The 23,036-nt window shown below is 37.1% G+C and overlaps 1 protein-coding gene across 5 annotated transcripts in view; it reads left to right on the forward strand.

Moving 5' to 3' along the window:
- The window catches only part of NCKAP5 (NCK associated protein 5), a 1,086,741-nt gene that overhangs the window by 568,113 nt on the left and 495,592 nt on the right, over nucleotides 1–23,036 (forward strand). For all 5 annotated transcript variants that reach the window (XM_047772074.1, XM_047772077.1, XM_047772075.1 and 2 more), the window contains one exon: nucleotides 3,741–3,874. In XM_047772074.1, the coding sequence (XP_047628030.1) occupies nucleotides 3,741–3,874 (134 nt within the window). The remainder of the gene's footprint in view (nucleotides 1–3,740; nucleotides 3,875–23,036) is intronic.

Genomic DNA, 23,036 nt, shown 5'->3' on the forward strand with positions numbered 1-23,036 from the left:
AATATTACAAACAGTTCTAAACTTTGTATGGAACTATGAAAGACCCCCAAATAGCCAAAGCAATCTTGAGAAAGAAGAACAAGACTGGGAGCATCACGCTCTCAGATTTCAAACTATATTACAAAGTTACAATAATCAAAACAGTATATTTGCATAAAAGCAGACACATACAGTTCCCATTGTGTCTCAGTGGGTTAAGAACCCAATTAGTATCTATGAGGATGCAGGTTTGATCCCTGGCCTTGCTCAGTGGGTTAAGGATACAGCATTGTTGTGGGCTATGGCATAGGTCACAGATGCAGCTTTGATTCTGCTTTGCTACAGCTCCAATTCAGATCCAACCCCTAGCCAGGGAACTTCCATATGCCACACATTCAGCCCTAAAAAATGAAAAACAGAGAACAAACACATAGATCAATGGAGCTGATCAGAGAGCCCAGCATTAATCCCACACATATATGGTCAATTACTTTATGACAAAGGTACTGAGAACATTAAATGGGTAAAAACAGTCTCTTCAATAAATGATGTTGGGAGAAATGGACAGCCACATGCAAAAGAATGATACTAAACCACTACCGTATAGCATACACAAATATTAACTCAAAATGGATTAAAGAGTTAATGGAATGTATGACCTGAAACCATAGAATTCCTGAAAGTAAACATAGTGGTAAGCTCCTTGGCATGTTTTGTTTTGTTTTGTTTTTGCTTTGTGTGTATGTGTGTGTGTGTGTGTGTGTGTGTAAATACCTTTTTAAAAATAATTTTTATTGGAATATAGTTTACTTACAATATAGTATAAGTTTCAGGTGTACAGCAAAGTGTATCAGTCATATGAATGTATCCATTCTTTTTTCCCATATAGGTTATTACAAACTATTGAGTAGACTTTCCTGTACTATACAGTAGGTTCTTGTTAATCATCTATTTTATACAGTAGTGTTTTTTTTTTATTCCCACCCTCCCAATTCCTCCTTCCCCACAAGAGTTTCACCTATGGTAACCAGAAGATTGGTTTTAAAATCTGTGAGTTTGTTCCTGTTTTATAAATAAATTCTTTTTTAAATAAGTTTTTTAAAATAAGTTTTTCATATTATTTTATTAGATTCCACATATAAGGGATATCATATGATATTTGTCTTTGACTTCACTCAGTATGATAAGTTCTAGTTCTGTCTTTGTTGCTGCAGATGCCATTATTTCATTCTTTTTATGACTGAATAATATTCCATTGTATATATGTACCACATCTCCTCTAACCATTACTCTGTTGATGGACATTTAGGTTACTTCCATGTCTTGACTATTGTAAATAGTGCTGCAGTGAATGAGGTGTATGTATCTTTTCAATTTATGATTTTCTCTGGATAGATGCCCAGGAATAGAATTGCTAGATCATACAGTATTTCCATATTTAGTTTTTTAAAGAACTTCCATACTGTCCTCCATAGTGTCTGCGCCAGTTACATTCCTACCAGTAGTGTAGAATTGTTCCCTTTTTCCCACACCCTGTCCAGCATTTACTGTTTGTAGACATTTTGATCACGTCCATTTTGGCTAGTGTAGTTTGTACCTCATTGTAGTTTTGACTTGAATTTCTCTAATAATTAGTGATGTCGGCATCTTTTCATGTGTTTTTTGGCCATCTGTCTGTCTTCTTTGGAGAAATGTCTATTTAGATCTTCTGCCCATTTTTATTAGGTTTTTTAATTTTTTGATATAAAGCTCCATGAGATGTTTGTATATTTTGGAAATTAATCCCTTGTCAGTCACTTCATTTGCAAATATTTTCCCCCATTATGTAGGTTGTCTTTTCATCCTGTTTATGGTTTCCTTTATTGTGCAAAAGCTTTTAAGTTTAATTAGGCCCCATTAGTTTATTTTCGTTTTTATTTTCATTATTCTAGAACATGGATCAGACAAGGTATTGCTGAAGTTTACCTCAAAGCGTGTTTTGCCTATGTTTTCCTCTATGAGTTTTATTGTATCTGACCTTATGTTTAAGTCTTTATTTTATTTTGAGTTTATTTTTGTGTGCAGTATTAAAGGATGTTCTAATTTCATTCTTTTACATGTAGCTTTCCAGTTTTCCCAACACCACTTATTGAAGGGACTGTCTTTCTTCCATTGTAGGTTCTTGCCTCCTTTGTCACAGATTAGTTGACCAATGGTGCGTTGGTTTATTTCTGGACTTTCTATCCTGTTCCCCTGATCTATATTTCTGTTTTTGTTCCATCACCATAATGTTTTAATGACTGTACCTTTGTAGTATAGGCTGAAGTCAGGGAGCCTTGATTCCTCCAGTTCCACTTTTCTTTTTCAATATTGCTTTGGTTATTTCAGGGTCCTTTATGTTTCCATAAGAATTTTAAAATATTTTGCTCTAATCTTGGTGATGATCTTTTGAACATGATGCCAAGAACAAAAATACACAAGTGGGACTACATCAAACTGAAGAGCTTCTGCTCAGAAAAGGAGTCTATCAACAAAATGAAAAGACAGCCAACCAAGTGGGAGAAAATATTTTGTAAATCATATATCTGAAAATGGGTTAATACCCAAAATACATCAACCTGAGCCTGGAGGAGACTTCTGGGCTTTGAATAGAGAGGGATTTTTAAGCATGAGGGAGAACATGGTCAAAGTTGCAAAGGCATGAGATGTGTAAGTATTATTATAGCACCTTGATACATTTTCCAGAAATGGTCTAATGTTTCCTTTATGGTCCTCAGGAGAGTTTTTTCTCCATAAGTTTTGCCATGGATCAAATTTCATCTGGATAATTCATGATACAGTGTCATAGTATCTGAGTTATTTGGAGCCTCAAGTCTCTGCTTCTCTACTTTCCCTTTAAGAATGCAGGTTCCTCCTAATCAGGCTTTGAGTCTTTGTTTTTCATCATAGAATATATATCCTGTATACAAAGTGCATAATTTAGTAACAACAACAAGCATAATAGCATGGCATGCTTTTTTATAAAAAGGCAGTAAGAACAACAAAAACAAAAACAAAATCATTAGCTTGGCTAAGTGTCTCAGGATATATATGAGCTTGTATGCTTTTTACCAGTTCTTGGAGTCAATTTTTGCTGAACCATCTATTCTGGGTCTTCCAGTCCCTTTTTAAATCCTTGATGTTCATCCATGAAGAGTTAGTTTTCTAGGAGTACAAATAAAGTGAGTGGCTTAACCAGTTTATATCTGTGAAAAACTAAATGGTCATATACAAACTAATTTTTTAACCTTATTTTCATCAGCTTCATGGAATAATTAATTTGAAATTCCCAGTCCTTCTATAAAAATCAGTAATGTTCCTTTTAAAGCATATACCAAAGATTGAAGGGATGAAGTAATTCTGAACAGGCACTAATGGACTGACTCATTATTATTTGAATTGTTCTGCATTTGCTAGTGTTACTCAGTCATAAATCTTCATCTCTGTATAGGAAGCTACCTGGTTTAGTGGAAATCATTCAAGCATTAGAGTCAAATCAGCTAGGATTGAAAATTTGTTCCCTCCTTGATTTTTATGACAAATGACGTAGATGTCTTTGATCCTTAGTTTCCTGTATAAGAAAGTCATATTATAACCTAATTTGTGAGGTTGTCATGAGGATGCAATTAATTTATATATAAAGTCTAGGTTAGCATTTAGTAACCAACAGCTACTACTAATTATTTTTGTATAATATTTAAGAAACACCTTCTTAAAAGTTATCCCCTGTGTGCCTTTTATAGCATGAGAAGCTGATACATGAATTGGAAGAGGAGAGACACTTACGTCTTCAGAGTGAGAAGCGGTTGCAGGAGGTGACACTGGAGTCTGAGAGGAACAGAATTCAGATGCGTGGCCTGCAGCAGCAGTTCTCCAGGTATGGTTCTGTCCTGCACCTCTTTCTTCAGGAGCTGCATCTTTCCCTGCACCAATTACGCCTTTGCTTGAATTACCATTGTGCAAGCTCATGTTGCACTGGAGGAGGTAATGATCAGCAGTTTAGACCTTCTCTTCTGGCCTAGCTGTTCAGTTAGATTTGGACCAATTTTCTAGAGCTTTCCATTTGCACCTCAGTATTGATTTTATTGAAACTTGTTGTCTTTTCTTCCCTAGTGGCTTTCCACAGGATCTTTTAGTAAGATGTGGTGGCTGTGTGCCTATGGGCATGTCCTATGAAAGACCAGCCAGGGACATGAAATCTCACTGGTCCTCATGATCCTATTTTCAGGTAGTGAGAATATGAATCATTCAGTAAGCTCTTAAATATTATTTAGAGTAAATATCTAGAATCTGTAAAAAAAAAATCGATGAGCTTCTTTCCTCTAAAGAGACATAACTTGGTAGTTTCCATAGTGGCTCAGAGGATTAGAACCCAACTAGTGTCTGTGAGGATTCAGGTTCAGTCCCTGGCCTCGCTCAGTGCATTACAGATCCAGTGCTGCCCCAAACTGTGGTGTAGGTTGCAGATGCAGCTTGGATCCCACATTTCCATAGCTGTAGCATGGGCTGGCAGCTTCAGCTCCAAGTCAACCCCTGGTCTAGGAACTTCCATATGCCGCAGGTGCAGCCACAAAAAGAAAAGATATAACTTGAATTTGAAAGGATTCCAAAAAAGGAGCTCTTCTTGCATTTAATTCCAGCACAGTAAGAATCTTTCAGCTTTCAATTATAGTTAATGTGGGGTCAGGCAAAAGTTCAACCTGTTATTTAGAATCTGTTTCATATCATGGAAAAAACCACAGACGTGCAATTACAGTCCTGGGACCAGATATGGGCATCCCATGATGGACACTTTGCTTTTATTTATGTGAGTCACTTCACTGTTTGAAAAACCCAGTAAATAATTTTTGTTTCTTTTCTCCCTCATGAGATTATCCCCAGCAGAATCACGTTTGAGAGGTTACCCTAAAATTTTCTTCAGCAAACTGTGTGGGTCTTGTCCTTAATTTACCATTGGGGTTGGATGTGATCAGTGATGGATCACTTGTTGCTGCATCTTGAGGCTTTTTTAATGGTATCTTAATTATTGAACATGTTCCAGGGGGAGACCAACGTTGAGCCTCCAGATGATTGATCTCATGGTGGTCGTTACCATGAGTGTTGGGGACTTTAGTATAGAGGTGTTTTGGAGGAACTGGGAAGAAAGGACGGATGACTCCTCTGTGTTCAGAGTCATAATTTAAACCCCATTCAACTCCGGGAGACTGTGATAATATGGGCATTGTCAAAATGCACCAATCAATACTTGAATAAACACGTGTCCCACCCCTCACAGGCTATTACTTATACAACCCTGTGCTCAATTTTTCATTCTGTTTGATGGCAGCTCTCACTTTATGTCTCCCACATTGAAACAGGAGATCCTCCCCCACCCTCTGAAGCAATGTTAAGACAAACACTGCTTTGTAATATTTGCCTTTTGAATGATAGAAGAAAGGAGGCGACAAATCTTGCTACCCTTGTACCATCTAATTGAGATGTCTCCATATTCGAGCTACTGATTTACAGGGTGGGAGGCATACCACAGTAAATTATTTTCATAGGATGCCAAGTCATCTACTGTAAATCAGATGACAATCCCATACATATTTGAGCTGCACAGGAGCAGAGGTGACATTCTAGGCTGAAAGAGAAAATAATTATCTGTAAACCAAATAGGTTGATTTTACCTACTGCTTTTGTGAAGGTTGCTTCCCCCAACAGAATCAGTTTCTCGGTAAGCACCATTGAAATTGAAGTTCAAGTTCAGTTATACCAACTAATGTAAATCAGCAAAAGATAGAGGATAAAGCATATTCAGCAGAGAAGATAATTATACAATAATTTAAGTAGACACACTAAGCCATTTCTAAGGGCCATTTACATTTTGAGCTTGGTAAGATGTTTCTCATGAGGCTTACTTAAACAATCCTGTTCCTATCATCTAAATCTATGTCAAATTCTCAATGCTGTAGAACATGTTTATAGCACATCCCCTTGAACATGGTAAGCTCATATAAATAAATTCTGTAATCCAAGTGATTGTATTAAATTTATAACTTTTATAGTCATAATCTTCTCTTTTTTTTCTGGGTCAACAAGTTGCTTTTGTATATAATGATATCTAAGATGTAATGAGACTGACTTTGAATATCATCCGTGGGATGCATGTTCCTTAAGTCAAGATAGTATATAAGCCTCAATCATCTGCTTTTCCCTGAGTCTCGTTGTCTTTGTGGGGCTTCAATATATACATAATTAAATTTGGCTTTCTCCTGTAAAAAAATAATAATATAATAACCTATATTTTCAAAGAGTATGGACTAGCTTACCATAAAAGGTAGTTTTACAATAAGACCATTAAAATAAAAACAGAAGATAAAGACCACAAAAGGGGAATATGGCCAGTAATCGTACTAAGACAGCCTGGCATGTTTTCTGAGAGTGAGCATTTAATTTGGCTCTAAGATTTGTGGTGGAAAGATGAAAAGGAAAATACAAGAGAATATGTAATTCTATCTCTTAGAAAAAGGCCACTCCCCCTTAAAGAGAGAAATGTTATCTCTAGTAATAAACTCATAATAGAATGCATCTCATAGGCTCCTACAAAGATGGAATTGAAGGATGTAATAGACAATGGTCCAAGATAGTCTAAATTAGGATCAGTTTGTAAAAGTATCCCTACTTTTGCTGTGTCACTTATATCTGCAGAGTTAAGAAGTTTCATACTATACAAATTAGGTCCATTCCTAAGTGAAAACAAGTGGGAAGAACTCAAGTGCTCAGGGTTCTTAAGTAAAGCCCATGAAGTTCAAGTTCATGGGGACATGTAGGTATACACGTGTTATATCTTTCTAATGCTTCTTTTATGAAACTCAAGCACAGGCATGAGATACAGAGGCCTGAGCTGAGTTGGTTGAGGTATGTTCCTGGTATGTCTGATAGTCCTGTAGTCATGGAAGCATCTAAAAGTAGTTAAGGAGATTCCAAGACTCAGATTTAGGGATGACATGAGGCATTGAAGGAGAAAATGAATAATGAAGTTAAAAACTGGGACAATTCGATGTATGTGTGAAGTAGAATGCCAGTGTCAGAATGAACAATTCAGAATTAGTTGGAGGCTTGCTATTATGCAGTTTTAGTCAGGTGTTGGGCTTGGTGGCTTAGAGCCTTCAGACAGACCTGAGCATTTGTGATTATCTGTGGTAATGAGTCATGGGATCACTTAGGTGATAAAAATCTATAAAAAGTGTTTGAATGAGTAGTTCTCTTTTATGTCACTATCAAACTTTCATTCATAATCCCTTCCTCCCTCTTGACCCCTGATTAGGGTATAATGATCAGCAGTGGTCTGAAATTTGGGCAATTAAAAAAAAAAAAAGATATGACCGAAGGTTACATAATTAACTCTGAACTCATAAATCAGAAATTACCTGCATGGAGAGTGATTCAGGCAGCCATAACCAACTTGATTCAGACCATTTACCTTCTTTAATATAAATACAGAGAAGAAAAAAGATACTTTCAAATTAAACCTCCTCATAGATGAAGGCATGAATCAAGCCAGATACAATAAGGTGCTACTTTGAGGCAGGTGATAATATCATTACGGCTGCCCCTTCTTTCTCTGATTATTGAGTGATATAAATCAAAGATACTTTACAGATGCTGTAGTGGTCACTGAACCCATTGTCTGTGCAATATACGTGTCTGGGGATATTTTATGTGGTATTAGCTTTCTACAATTATTGCCACCCTCCTTTTTAACTGTGTTTTTTTTTTTTTTTTTGAACTGTAATTGTCTAGCCAGTCAAGGTCAATGGTGTAAACTGAGGCTATGATACCACCTTCCCTCCTATGTAAAGATAATCAATGTTTGAACCCTCAGCCTCTTTACTCTACCTTGAGAGAGTGAAATGTTAGTACATCACTTAGATTTACCTAAAGAAGCACTTCCAGGGACACCGTCTACAACCAGATGGATATATTCAGGTAGAATAACAATGATTTCTAAAAAACATACTTGTGAAGAAACAAGCAACTCTGTGGGTACTGATTTCATGCAAACCATGCATGGTTTGCACATCTTTGAATTGGCCCCTCTGGAAATAATGCAATTGATGTGTGAGTTGTTGTTGAAAGCTGCTGTTCATATCAGACATTCAACCAGCTTTACTGTGTGAGCAATAAGATAGAACACGGTATGTGTCCTCAAAACTTGAAGACTCTAGATGGAGAAGCCTATGTATATATGTGAACCAAACAACATATTTATAGTTTAGTTGTAAATGAAGAGAAAGTTTGTCTAAATTTTGAACAGCCAGACTTCATATTTGTTAATGGTATATTATGCAGAACCACGAGTCAAAATGGATGAAATTACTGATTGCATAATGATGCTAGCAATGATAATACATGTGTTTATTGAGTGACCCCTCTATGCTGTGATATATTTGAAGCTTTAAGTTAGAATCAGTTACCGCAACCACTATGGAAAACAGTATGGAGGTTCCTCAGAAAACTAAAACTAGAATTACTAGATGATTCGGCAATCCCACTCCTGGGCACATACCCAAACAAAACAATGATTCAAAGAGGTATATACATCCCAATGTTCACTGCAACACTGTTCACAATAGACAAGACATGGAAACAACCTTCCATCTACAAATGAATGGATTAAAATGTGGTACATATATACAACAGAATGCTTCTTAGCCATAAAAAAGAACAAAATAGCATTATTTGCAGCAATGTGGTTACAACTGTAGATTGTTATACTAAATGAAGTAAATCAGAAAGAGAAAAACAATACCATATGGTATCGCTTATATGTGGAATCTAAAATATGACACAGATTAACGTATCCAGAGAACAGAAAAAGATTCACAGATGCATAGAACAGATTTGTGGTTGCCAAGGGAAGGAAAGGGATGGACTGGGAGTTTGAGGTTAGTTAGATGCAAACTATTACATTTAGAATGGATAAGCAATGAAGTCCTACTGTAGCTACTATATGGCACTGGGAACTATATCCAGTCTCTTGGGGTAGACCATGCTGGAAGACAGTATAAGAAAGGGAATGTGTGTGTATATGTGGTGTGTGTGTGTGTAAGGCTGGGTCACTTTGCTGTACAGCAGAAATTAGCACAACACTGTAAATCAACTGTATTTTAATAAACTTTTTTTTTAAGAAAAGAAAATAGAGCAAATAGACATCAAGGTCCTACTGCATAGCATAGGGAACTATAGCCTATCTCCTGGAATAAACCATAATGGAAAGTGGATATTTAATGGAAACCAATATTTTAAAAGAGAATGTACATATATGGTTTATAATTAAGTCACTTTGCTATACAGCAGAAATTAGCACACCGTTGTAAATCACCTGTAATTTAATTAAAATAAATAAAATAAAACAAAATAAAATAAAATAAAATAACATTAGAATCAACCTGGTAGACTCCCCCATCAGGCAGTTTTGTAAACTATCTGCAGGTAGCAAACCTTATCATACCCAAAGCATTAGGAATTAGTTATTGTTTCCTGGCAACTTTGAAATTTTCCATGCATGATGGGTGCAGGGGTGTGTGTGCATGTATATACACTGTGCAGTGTAAATTTAAGAAAAGGAAACAATTAAGGTTTGTCACCTCACCTGTAATTGACTAAGACAGTTAAAATCACCCAAATGGAGTCCAAGCCTTCCACTCTCTACCTCCAGGATTTCTTTTGCTCCTCTTTTGACCTTCTCTCCCTGCCCTGTTATTTGCTGCCTTGAAGTGGTTTCTTTGCTTACTGCAGATTTCTTCTCTCACAGTTGATTGCTAGGCTTAAGTGCAGTCTGCTGCTTGCTGAACTTCAAGGAGATGTACATGGAGATGGTTTTACTGCTTAACTCGTTCACTGGTCGCCGTTTACATTATCAGCTTTCAGAGACTTTATATGGAATCCTCAGGTTCATTTCCTGCTCCCAATTTGGAAGCTGTAGGCACCTGGCATAGAAATGTGTGTTGGAGATTGTAATACACCCTTCAGTGTTCTGCCCACATAGCTCCTTGTACCTCTTTGTCTGTCTGGAACATTTAAAGAACATTTTCTCTCCATCTTTAGTAGGAGTGAAACATGACAAGATGAGATGAGCTGTTGGTTGACCTTTGAGCAATCAACAGCACAGAGTTCTCCTCTTCTCCACTTGTTCTGGTCCTGGACTGTTCGTCAACTTGAACCTATCACAAAGACTCACTCTCTTGAGTGCCTTGTTCTTCCTGGTGATTGTAGAGGACAATTTCCTGTTGATTTGCAGTTGCTATTTCCACACCATCTACAGTGTTTCTGGCTGAAACTTGTCATAAAAATGGAGGCCTCTCATTTGCTCCTCTGGGTGGATCTAAGAAGTTTTGGGGGTTTTTTGTTTGTTTGTTTGTTTTTTGTTTTTGTTTTTGTTTTTTGCTTTTTAGGTCTGCACCTGTGACATATGGAGGTTCCCAGGCTAGGGGATGAATTGGAGCTACAGCTGCTGGCCTATACCACAGCCACAGCAAAGCCAGATCTGAGCCTCGTCTATAACCTGCACCACAGCTCACGGCAATGCCAGATTCTTAACCCATTGAGCGAGGCCACGGATCAAACCTGCAACCTCACGGTTCCTAGTTGAATTTGTTTCTGCTGCACCATGACAGGAACTACCAGAAGTTTAAAATGATGAAGTAGTATTGGCCAAATGATAGCTTTTCTTCAAATAGCAACAGATGGAAGAAAAGAGTTTATATGGCATCTTTGTAAAATTCTTGGTTAACATAATATGGATCATACTTTGATGTCAGAAATGTATATCTTAGTGGTCTGGTGTGTAAGTTCTCACTTGAGCAAAGCAGAGAGAGGCTAAAACCAATTATGTAGAGAGTGGAAAGAAAGGAAACCTCTTTCAGCTCTCTGAGCAAATACTAACTTAACGTGAAACATTTCTTAATTTACTTGTAGTTCTCCTTCTGCATAGGACATGATGACCTTGTCACAAGTTTTTTAAGTTCTTAACAGAGCTGAATATCGTTGAGTAGACATCGCACAAGTTACATTGCCTATTTTTCATGCCTGGTAGAGAAAACATAGAGTTCCAATTTCGTTTTAGTGTTCAAAAGAACACTGTCCTATTTAATGGGTTTTTTAAGACATGGTTCTAACCCCACTTGTAACTAGCTTAACAACCTTGCTTAAGTAATTTGACCTTTCTGGAGCTCATTTTGTTCATTTGTAAAATGAGGAAGTTGAATTGCATTGGTTTACTGCATTGTAGGCTTTTTAAAAAGGCCATGTATTAGGACTGAAGTGCATTTCCTGAGTGAAGTTATAATTGTCCTCTTGTAGCCAGGCCTTCATGAAGTTCTAACAAGCAGGGATTTTTGCTTGGAGAACTTGAATTTCTTATTCTCCACCTTGTGATGACAGTGGTGCTCTATGGGACTGGATTTTCACCATATCCCCATATCTGGCTACTTGACTCTGGAGAAGTTGAAATGAGAAAACTGCCAAGCCCAGATGAAATATTTCTGTTGAGGACAGCCAAATTGAATACTGAGGAACCTGGCTGGTAAAAGGAAGCTAAGATCCTCTATAGCGAATATAAGCATTATTGCTCTTGGCTCTGATGTTGTCTGCTTTAAGATTTATTTGAAACTGGGGAAAAGGCTGCAAGAGAGAACTTTATGACAGCTAGAATTGTTTTCACTTCTAAACAATTTCTCTGAAGCCATAGCCATCAGTAAAAATACCAGTGATTTAGACTCTCCTACAAAGTTTTTTTTTTCAATTACCCATTATAACTCTTAATGTGTTACTATCCCCTCCAAACACACTTTTTCTTCTAAGAAAATAAATGCAGGTTATAGGAGAATATGGTTTATTTTAAAATTGGAAACTAAATCCATTCCTGCTTTAAATAATAAATGCTTTTTTTTTGGTCAGCTTTACAGCAAATCCATTTTTAAGTCTGTATTTTGATCAATTTTGACAAGCATATACCATCATGTAACCACCACATGTCCCTGAAAAGTTCCCTCATCTCCCACTGTTGTTAGTTCCCTCTGTACACCCTAAGCCCCTGGCAATGATGATTTCTCTCCTGCCTTTTCCAGAAAGTCTTATCACTGGAATGTTGAACTTTTGTGTGTGTCTGGCTTCTTTCATTAGCAATTCTTTTGAGATGCATCCCAGCTATTGCTTATATTAGTAATTCATTCCCTTCCATTGCTTAGTCGTATTCCATTGTATAGAATTACTGCCATTTGTTGGCAGAATTACTGCCAACAGGTTTCTTCCTGTTATGGTTGAGTTTAAAGTTCCTATAAACATGCAACTTTCATACCTAGGTCTTGGTGTGTTTTCATGTCTCTTGGGAAGATAACTAGGAATGGAATTACTGAGTCATATAGAAAGCCTCTATTTATCTTTACAAGAAACTGACAGACTTTTCCAAAGTTGCTGTGCCATTTTACATTCTCACTAGCAATGTCTAGGAGTTCTGGTTGTCCCATGTTGATAAGTGCTTCTTGAAAAACAAAACACAGGGAGTTCCCTTCATGGCTCAGTGGTTAACAAACCCAACTAGGATCCATGAGGACATGGGTTCGATTCCTGGCCTTGCTGAATGGGTTAAGGATCCAGCATTGCCTTGAGCTGTGGTGTAGGATGGCAGCTGTAGTTTGGATTTGACTCCTAGCCTTGGAACTTCCATATGCCACAGATGTGGCCATGAAAAAACAAAAAACAAACCAAAACCACAGATACCAAAAACTACTAAAACATATTTGGGTAAATTAATTATTTTAAGGTGAATACTCTTATAACCAATACCAAGTCAAGAAAGAAAACTCTACCAGCCACCCAGAATGCCCTCCAGGTACCTTTTCCCAGTCTCAGCCTTCATCTTCCCCCAGTAAGTAACTATTATCTTGATTTTTGACCAGTAACTTCCCTGTGTTTTTAATAGTTTTTTTTTTCCTTTAATGTGTACCCCCAGACATTTTAATCCTTTCTGTTTGTTATAAATCTGATTATATCCTTTAGGTTTCTTTTAACCAATAGGATATCCTCCATCTCTTGCTTTTTCCTCAAATTTACTGATATACCTATAATATTTGACCTATAGAGTTTCTCACAGTGTAAATTTGTTGATTACTGTTTTTGAGGTAGTTCAGTGGGCCCCTCTGACCTCCATATTTTCTGTGAAACACTGCTCTTAAAGATCTAAATAAAGATTTAAAGGTTTTTGTTGCCTATCCAAGGGGCAGAGAATGCTTCTAATATTCCCATATATCTTTATTTAATTTTTTTTTCTTTTCTCCACAGCATATGGAAGTTCCCGGGCTAGAGGTAGAAATGGAGCTGCAGCGGGGGCCTAGGCCACAGCCATCGCAATGCCTTTCTGAGCTTCATCTGTGACCTATGCAGTAGCTTGTGACACTGCCAGATCCTTAACTCACTGAGCAAGGCCAGGGATCGAACTTGCATCCTTATGGACACTGTGTTGGGTTCTTAACCTGCTAAGCAACATTGGGAACTCCCTCATATATCTTTTATACTCCTACCAATGACCATGGTGCCCATTCAAACAATTTTTGTTTTGAATTAGGTTGAAAAATGAATGAGTGAATACAAGAATGATTGAGTACCTTCACTGAAGCAAAAGGTATAGCCAGCCTTGTGCTCCGACTTAGGTTAAACATATAGAAGAATTTTAAAGATAGTGTGTTCATGCTAGAAATTTACTTTCAGGAGAGACTTTAGAATGGTCATTCCTGGGAATCTTTAAAATTTTGATCATAGTCATCATTCTTAGAGTTATAAACCCATGACGGCCTGGGAGGATGAGGAACTGATTTCTCATTCCTGGGTTTCTATGATAGAGTGCCCACCTATTAAAGATGAGTTGTTTGTTTCAGAATATTCTTTGCAGAATTCCTGTCTGCAGGACACTAAATGGAATTTGGTGCATTGAAAGTTTGCTTCCCATAGGGTAAAATTTACTTTCAGAGAGTGTTTTATGACCCTCAGATAACATTTATACCAGTCTGTCTAGGGTAGCGTATGGGACAAATGCAAAGGCAGCAGTCTTGGTAATGAGGATTGTTGTTCCGATTACCTTTTTGGTCCATAGGCAGTGCATTTAATGAATGGCATTCCCGGAGAGTATATCTCTGTGTGCTGCTGGCAAACACTTGGAACCGTTCTTTGAGATCCTTTGTTTAATTTGTGAAAAATAATTCAGTGAAGATGGTTCTTGTTTATAAATGTCTACATCTGTTGCTAACAAACAGCCTCAAGCTTTAAGAATGCTCCCAGAGAATAAAGTAGGGAATTAGCTATGCGGCAGCTATGGGGTTCTGACAGAAGAAATGTGATGTAGTTTTCATTAACGTGTGTTTCAGAATTCTTGCCATATTTCTCCTGATCAAAGGTTTTTTCACCTGTTGTTTGGAGGAGTAGCAAGTGACAGGATGCATCTGCTCAGAGCACTGAGTTTCATTTTGTGTAATTTCTATAATATTTCTAGCCATTAGTTTTTTTAGTAAGCATTTTAATTAATATTGATATCAACATGGACACAAAAATGATGACATTTTACAGCTTTATTTTTCACTGTTTCTAAGAGCATTCCCTACATTCTTTCATTCAATTCTCATTATAACCTTATGTGTGGTAGGCAGGACATGCTGCAGTGTCATAATTTAAATAAACACAGTATTGAAACTTCAAAAAGGAAGTAACTTGTTCTGGTCACATTGCCATGAATACCAACCTAGATCCTAGATCCTTTTGACTTTTGGGTGAATACTTTTTCTATTCCCACATTCATTCATTTTGTAGTTTAGGATCCATGATAGAAAATGAAGATTTCCAGTGATATCAGAAGCAACTTTACTTCATACCAATCTCAGCCTAGATTATAAATTCATACTTTCTGCCACAGATGGTGTTTCTTAAACTTGATCATCATCACCTGACTGAGACTGTACCCAAGAGTAATATGGGCCAGGAGAGAAATGAAATTATATCAACTTAAACAGAAAACTTTGGTATCTATCATTTTCTTGTTTCAGAATTCATAAGGAAAGTCCAATGGTTGTATCTTTAGTGCCTCTTTTATGGTCTGTATTGTCAAGTTGGCCAGGTGGATATTTTTGTACTGCACTATCAAATTAGCTAGGTTGATGATAAAGTTCGTATCTCTAAACATCCAGGTTACCATCAAATGACAATCACATTTATGACATGGACTGCATAATCATTGAATTTAGCTAAGATGACCCAAATGTTGCCTCTGCAGTTGGTTTGAACAATATGCATTTAGCTAACAAAGCCTGGTTCCAGATTCACTTTCTTCTTGATAACCTTTGATAACATTCTGCCTTCCTCACTGTATTGTTACACAGACTTTAATTATATAATTATAATATTTTTCATGCTAGCATTTTCAGACCTTAATTATGATGTATTCCTCTCAGTAGACTGTAAATTTCTTCTGGTTCTAGATTGATATATAGTAGATGCTCAGTGAATGTTCTAGCAGATGAATAAAGTGGTATTTCTAATGGACCATGTTGCTGTTTTAAGCAACTGTCTACTGACCACTCACTGTGGTTGATATTTGACCATGCTGGTGCCAAATCACATTTACCTAAATAATTTTTACGTATCTCATTAAACTTAATTTTATTTAAACTTTTTCTGTCCAGACAGTATTGTTGCATTAAAAGTAGGATTTTTCCATCACTATTGAATCAAAGTGATTTTTTTTTTTAATGACACACTTAGTTTGACTCTGTGCTAAGCAAGGTGATAGGGATAGGGCACAAACTGAGTCAGTTATGTCTCCTGCCTCTCAGTATCTTATGGCAAAGATAGAGTCGCATTTGGGGACAAAATTTAGATCAATTCAAATCTTTGTCGCAAGAAAGGGAGAGAAAAATGACCTTAAAAAACTGTGCTAGCCAGAAAGGGATTCATTTGGAATGAGTATTGAAGCGTGTGTTGGGAAGAATGATTTAATACTGAAGAAAGACATTTTAGGTAAAGAGAATAGAAGACAAAGATGGGCCTGAAGCTGTGAGATTCCCCAAGGGATTTCAGAAGCAGCTGGTAGTCAGGTGTGGCTGGGATTTAGTTCCTCTACGGCCCTTATTTAATTACACTAATGCTTTCAGCATCTCCCTGGGTCTTGGGTAGTGGAAGATTGCCTGGCCTACCTTTACAGTGTTGATCTTGGGAACATCCTAATCACGCAAGTCAATCTTACTTTGAACTCTTTCCCTGAAGCCCAGCGGTCACCTTTGGTGTCAGCAACACTTTAAGAATTGATTTCCGTTCCCTTAGCAATTCGCATTATTGTCAAGAGAGTCCCCAGTGAAATAGTAATATATTTCTCATATTTCCAATATGCATGACACACATAACACTTATAAGTCTATTGCCTTTTCAGAAACAATCATCAAAGCGCAAGATATGTTATCAGGAAAATACCCTACAGGACTTTGTAATAGATGCCAATGGCTTCAAGATTCTGCAGACCCAGACTTTCTGAACAGTCCCTCTTGAGTAAAGAATTAAGGAGTAGAGTAGTGAAGTTGTAGGGCCTGCCTCAATGTACCTAAAGCCCAGTTTGGGAAAGGCCAGGAGCTGGAAGGTTACAATGTTGGTGAGAACATCCATCATTTAAGAAAAAACCTGGAGAGACAAGAGGACTGAGTAAACTCACAAGGAGAAAACTCTTAGATGTGAACAGCAGCAAAGATGCACACCTGAAACTTCTATGATGATCCTTTAAACAGAAGATGCCTGAGATTCATATGTTGAACTCATTGAATTTTTAAGGAGAACTAACCATGGGCCAGATACTATTCCAGGTGCCAGAGGTATGCCAGTGAAATAAAACTGAAAAATGTTTCTTCCTCATGAAGGTAACATAATGCTACATGTAATTTTATTCTCAAAACAACCCTCCATGGAAATATTCCTATTACCTCTCTTTTATAGATGAGGAAATTGAGGCTCATACAGGTTGAATAACATGACCATCATCACACAGCCTGAATGTATTATAACTGGGATTTGATTTCAGATAGCCTGGCTCTTGGCCATTACTCTATACAATGTCCTGTTTCTATTACCTACAAAAGAACAAGTGAGCTAATATTTGTTATTAACCTTGTACCAGTAACTTTGGGGAGAGCTTTAAACATGTCATCTCATTGTTTACTTTCCTGCAAAGAAGTATTGGGATCCATATTTTATATATAATAAAAATAAAGCCCAGAGAAGTTATGTAATTTACAAAAGGTCACACAGCCACTAAAAAGTTGAGCCAGGATTCCACTCAAGTCTCTCTGTCCCTTAAGATATATTTTCTTGGAGTTCCCGTTGTGGCTCAGTGGTTAACGAATCCGACTAGGAACCATGAGGCTGTGGGCTCGATCCCTTGCCTTGATCAGTGGGTTAAGGATCCAGCGTTGCCGTGAGCTGTGGTGTAGGTCTCATATGTGGCTCGGATCCCGTGTTGCTGTGGCTCTGGCATAGGCCAGCAGCTACAGCTCCGATTAGCCCCCCAGCCTGGGAACCTCCATATGATGCGAGAGCGGCCCTAGAAAAGGCAAAAAGACAAAAAAAAAAAAAAGATATATTTTCTTCCTATGGTACCCTACTAAAAGCAATAGATGTAAAGCTTCTGAAAAATTCAGTTATTTCTTTCATGCAGTCTTTATCTTTAGAGCAAGTAAATACAGTGTTTTGGATATATACCAGTTTGCTGAAACTTTTCTTCCAATTTTTTCAAGAATCAGTGAGTATCTATTCATTGCTCATCAAATGTTCTGCATTGCTGACAAGTATCTCTGTCACTTTGCATAAGACACAAAACTATTTCAGGCATATGTTTTCAAGCCAACTCACCCTAAAACTTTTAATAATTAAGTTCAAATATAATTGCACCTTTTCTCAGAATTACTTGATTCAGGAACCTCTAGCAATTTGAGAAATTCATCTTTAGTTAAATTTGAAGTAAACATTAGATGTAAATATGATGATTTTTAAAATCTGATATTATTTCCATTATACAACTTATCAAAATATTCTCATGTAGATTTCCTCCTTATTTTCAACATTTCAATCAAGATTTTTATATTTTCATATACATATAATCATCAATTCACCAAAAAAAAAATACCAGATAGAGGAAGGTGAATATATATTATGCTCTAATTTATCTGAGAAGGAACTGGGATTGTTTTGTGTACATGTATGAGCTGTATTTGGAAGGATAAACTAAAATCTCAAAAATGTTAATTAAAGATGGAAAGAGAGAGTGGGATAAGAATAGAAGCTGAATTTTTCTGAATAATTTTGTTTTGAGGATTAGACTTTTAAAATATGTGAATGCTGAATGTAATTGTAGCATAACATCTAATTTAAAACTTCTAAAAAATAGAAAGCACAACAAAATGAATACATCTGACTGTGAAATGAGTTGATGACAAAATTACACAGAGAAGAATCGTTTGAGGTAACTTCAAGATGTAGAAGTTCATACATTCATAGCAGGATACATTAAAGACAAAAAGAAATGCACCTTAGGCTGTATACCTAAAACTAACACAATGTTGTATGTCAAATAAATAAAAATAATAATAAATTCAATTATCTGAAAAAAAAGAAACACAACACATGTAATTGTTTTTAGTAATCATATTTTGGGAGGTAGTATTGCTATTGTTACTTTGAACAAAGTCAAATAATGTGACTCTTTTTTAAAAAGACTCCTGATCCAATTTGAAAAGCCTTTTACTAGTCAAAAACATCTCAATTTGTATATAAATAGGTATAATAACAGTAGTGTATTGAAAAACACCATTTATGTCTAACTCTCTAAATCTTTTTGTTCCTAACAATACAAAACAACCCCCAGACAACCATTAGAGCATGCTATGGAACCAACTCATTTTTTCCAAAACCTATAAATAAAGGAATCAGGCATTTATTCCATCTTTCCTTTAAGAACTGTAACTAAATCACTGTAGAGGAGCAAGTTTCCCTTTATAGCATATTTCAGCTAATTAATGAAGAAAGAATGACATTATTAGAATATATTTTGCAACTCCTAATGGAACAGTGAGTCTAGGCATGGTCACTGCTGTGAGGCAGTGCTCCTTGGCCTAGGAACTTCGGAATGCCACAGATATGGCCAAAAGAGAAATGAAAACAAAACAAAACATGAACTATTTAAAATGTCCAAGAAGTATACCAATCTTTCAGCTATCTCCTGTCTTCTAACATTTCATTTGTTTTCTTTTTATTCTTCACTGAAATCAGGATCCCAATCAAATTCACACAGTATCTCTTGAGACCATTAATCTATAGGTTTTCTCCCTCACCCCCCTTTTTTTCCTTGCAGTTTATTTGTTGAAGAAATCAGGCAGTTCGTCCTATAGAATGTCTCTTTATAGGACATTTCAGCTGATTAGTGAAGAAAGAATGACATTATTAGAATAGATTTTGCAACTCTTAATGGAATAATGGGTCTAGGCAGTGATCATCATTGGCTGCTAACATCACAGTGAGGGACAATTGAACTGTTATAGAAATGCACAATGCCACTTATGCCACTTAGGAAACTATCTAGTCACACATTGAACCAGAATGAAATCAAGCCTGCAGATCTAGTGACCAGTTTACAGGAAACATCAGGACAATAGGTTGAGCGAATTTCAAATTACAGGAACTTCTATAGGACAAACAGGCTGGTTTCTTCAACAAATAAACCGCAAGGGGGAAAAGGAGGGGGAGGGAGAAAACCTATAGATTAAGGGTCTCAAGAGATGTTATGTGAACTTGATTGGGATCCTGATTTCCATGACGAATAAAAAGAAAATGAGATGTTAGAAGATAGAGAGTTGGAAGATTGGTATACTTCCTGGACATTTTAAATAGTTCATGTTTTGTTTTGTTTTCATTTCTCTTTTGGCCATATCCGTGGCATTCCAAAGTTCCTGGGCCAGGGATTGAACCTGCCTCACAGCAGTGACCATGCCCTGTTCTTAACTGCTAGGCCACTAGGGAACTCCTACAGTTCATGTTTTAAGTGTGATAATATGTGATCACATTTTTAAAAAAAGATTCCATATATTCTAAATATACATACTGACATAAATGTATGATTTGCTTTAAATAGGCTTGGAGTGGTATGAAGCATAAATGTGAAATCTCACTGGCCACAAGTTGATTATGAGTAAGCTGCGCGATGGGCACATGAAAGTTTCTTATGCTATAATCTCTACTTCTGTAGATATTTGCAACTTTTCATAAAAAAGTTAAAAGAAGAATATCTCAGAACATGCTATTTCTTCTTGTGGCTTATTAGCTGTAATCTTCGTACTACCAAAGAAATTTTAACAGAATGTCAAACAATTACTCTTTCATTTGTAAGCTTGTAATTTACTAAAAATAATTCTGATACAGCCCCACCACTAACATATACCAGGGCCTGAGTGAGAGTGAAGTGGTACCCATGTTCCTTATGTCCAGTATGTAAAGTCATAAGCCAGATTACTGAACTATCAAAGAAAATATGTCCTACTCCTTTACCTGGATAAGTATACCTTCATTATGTCCTGGAAGACCAAATTCAGGTTTAAAATTCTCAGATTTCTTTCTGTGTTTTGTACCAGACAACCAACCCCTAACTCCTGACCTGCAGCCCCATGTTTTGGAACCCTCCCTTTCTCTTCCCACTCTAAGCCCTGTCTTTCCTTACCATGAGGGGCCTCAGCGCATCCATCAGTTTTCACTTCTATGTCCTTTTCAGAGTTCCTGTGTGCTACCACTCCTTGGGGCCTCGAGTGTGTAGAATGGTCCATACAGGTCCTAGAAGTAGGCTCAGGGCCCTTTGGAAAGAAATTTCTCGTGCACAAGTAGCCAGAGCATCCTGAGGCAGAGGGGAGCCACTGATTCCATGCAGGTGCATCCTTATCACCCTGTGAAGCCCTCAGCTGGTGGAAATCAATGGTTACAGGAGGGTCAGAGCAGAGCCTGCTACAACTCAGGGCCAGAGTTTGGTATCTCATGCCTGGGTCCAAGGGAGATAAGTCTCTGTTGGCTTAAGTTCTCCAATTCTTAGAAGAAACCCTTAATTTGGCTCACATTATTTGACTTTGTTCATTCCTTTTGACACTTATCTTTTGCAAACCTTAACAATTAAGCTCAAATACAACTGAATACTGGTCTTCTCTTTAAAAAATTATTTTTTGCTTTCAAAGTGTAATTGGCAACTTCAAGGGATTTATCTGCCCGTCTGTTTGGTGGAATGAACACCAACTCAAAACCTAGTCAAGGGAAAAAAAAAAAAAAACTCATTTTCTAAACCATGCCCAAAGAAAGGGATGATTCTTGTTTGAGCAGCAGCCAAGGAAGGGGCCCTGGCTGGCCACCTGAACTCTACAACACACATGTTACTGTGAGCACAGAGAGAGACACTGATCTAATAAGTTAGCAGAAAACTTTCCCATAATAAGGGAGGATAATCCCATGGAACAGCTGGAAACAGATTCAGCAAGGATAACTGCCTTGGTCGCCCTCTGGTCAGGCATCTAGGGATGCTTTTCATTCTAAAAATTGCTGAAAGTTATAAGGCCAGCAGTAGACGCCATGCAAACATCTGGCCCTGGGTCAGCTCTGATGGAAATCAGACAATCAGCTGTAGGACAGTGGACTCCACCATGGTGACCTTGGGCCCAGTTTAGTGGCATCTGGACATGTGTAGGAAGCAAATGATGGGGTAATACTGACGATAATTTTATATGAAGCCAAATGGCAGCTACTCATCTCTCTACACACAGATGTGGAAGGGATTCCAATTGTCTGTGTCTTACTTCAGATGGCATTGCCATTGTTGTGGCTGCTGGCTTCAGCTGAAAGCATCAGAAGTATAACCACTGACTATACTGTTAATCTGTTCCTTCAACAGATTTTTATAAGTGTTTTACTATGTATCAGGCACTGTTATAAACATTCTGTGTGTATATGACTGTGTGTTCATTTAATACTTGCAGTTAAGTATTTGAATGAATTGCATCATAATTTAAAGATGAATAAACTAAAATTCATAGAGCTAAGGACAAAAAAACCCATAAGAACTTCTGTTTTGTATTTGACACACTGTTTTCCACTTCCAAAGTTTTATGATTTCTATATTATTGTATCACCTTGATCTTCCCATTTTCTTCTCTGGAGAATTTTGCACTTCTTTATCCCAGCCAGAATTTTGTCTCAGTATCTTCTCCTATACTCTCTTAATGTATTTGGAATCTTGGTATCTATTTTTGAGGTATGCATGTGGTTTTCCACTATTTTTCTTTTGCATTATGGTTACTTTTTTGTATTTTTCATTTAAGTATCCTATTGACCAAATGTTCATCACAGACCAATGTGAATAGAATTGCTGAGTGAAATTGGAAATGATTACAATGAAGAAACATTTCCATTTACATCATGCTTCTCTGCACTGAAGATTCCAGGGCTCAGTCTGCTCTGGGTCCTGTTACTGTAATGGGGAATATTCTTGTTACCATGGAAATCATGGCAAAGAGGTATAAAGTAGGGGTTGTCACAGTAGTATTTGTAGAGTGGTGTTTCTACCTATGAAAATTTTGCATAGCTGTTGTGAAGACTCTGGTCCATATTGATTAAATGGAAATGAACTCATATCATTCAATGGTTGATTTGTAAGTACATTCTATCTCCCTCCAAACTATGTGAATCTTATACTTCTTATTTATGTCCTTGGTCTAGGAATATAGTTGATATCTAATAAGTATGTGCTGGTTGCTAAGTTGGGATCATTGTGGCAGTGATTAGTTGTTTTTTAGCCAAGGTAGCCCAGGCATCAGTGAGATCCAGCTCAGAATGAATACACAGACAGGTGATTCTACAATGATGGTCTTTAAAAGTGATCTTTGCCTGTTGCATAACTCTGCTTAGTTCACCTCACTTAAATTGGTCAGAGTAGAGAATGTCTG

Source organism: Phacochoerus africanus, chromosome 3 (assembly GCF_016906955.1).
Source record: "Phacochoerus africanus isolate WHEZ1 chromosome 3, ROS_Pafr_v1, whole genome shotgun sequence".
NCBI classification, from domain to species: domain Eukaryota; kingdom Metazoa; phylum Chordata; class Mammalia; order Artiodactyla; family Suidae; genus Phacochoerus; species Phacochoerus africanus.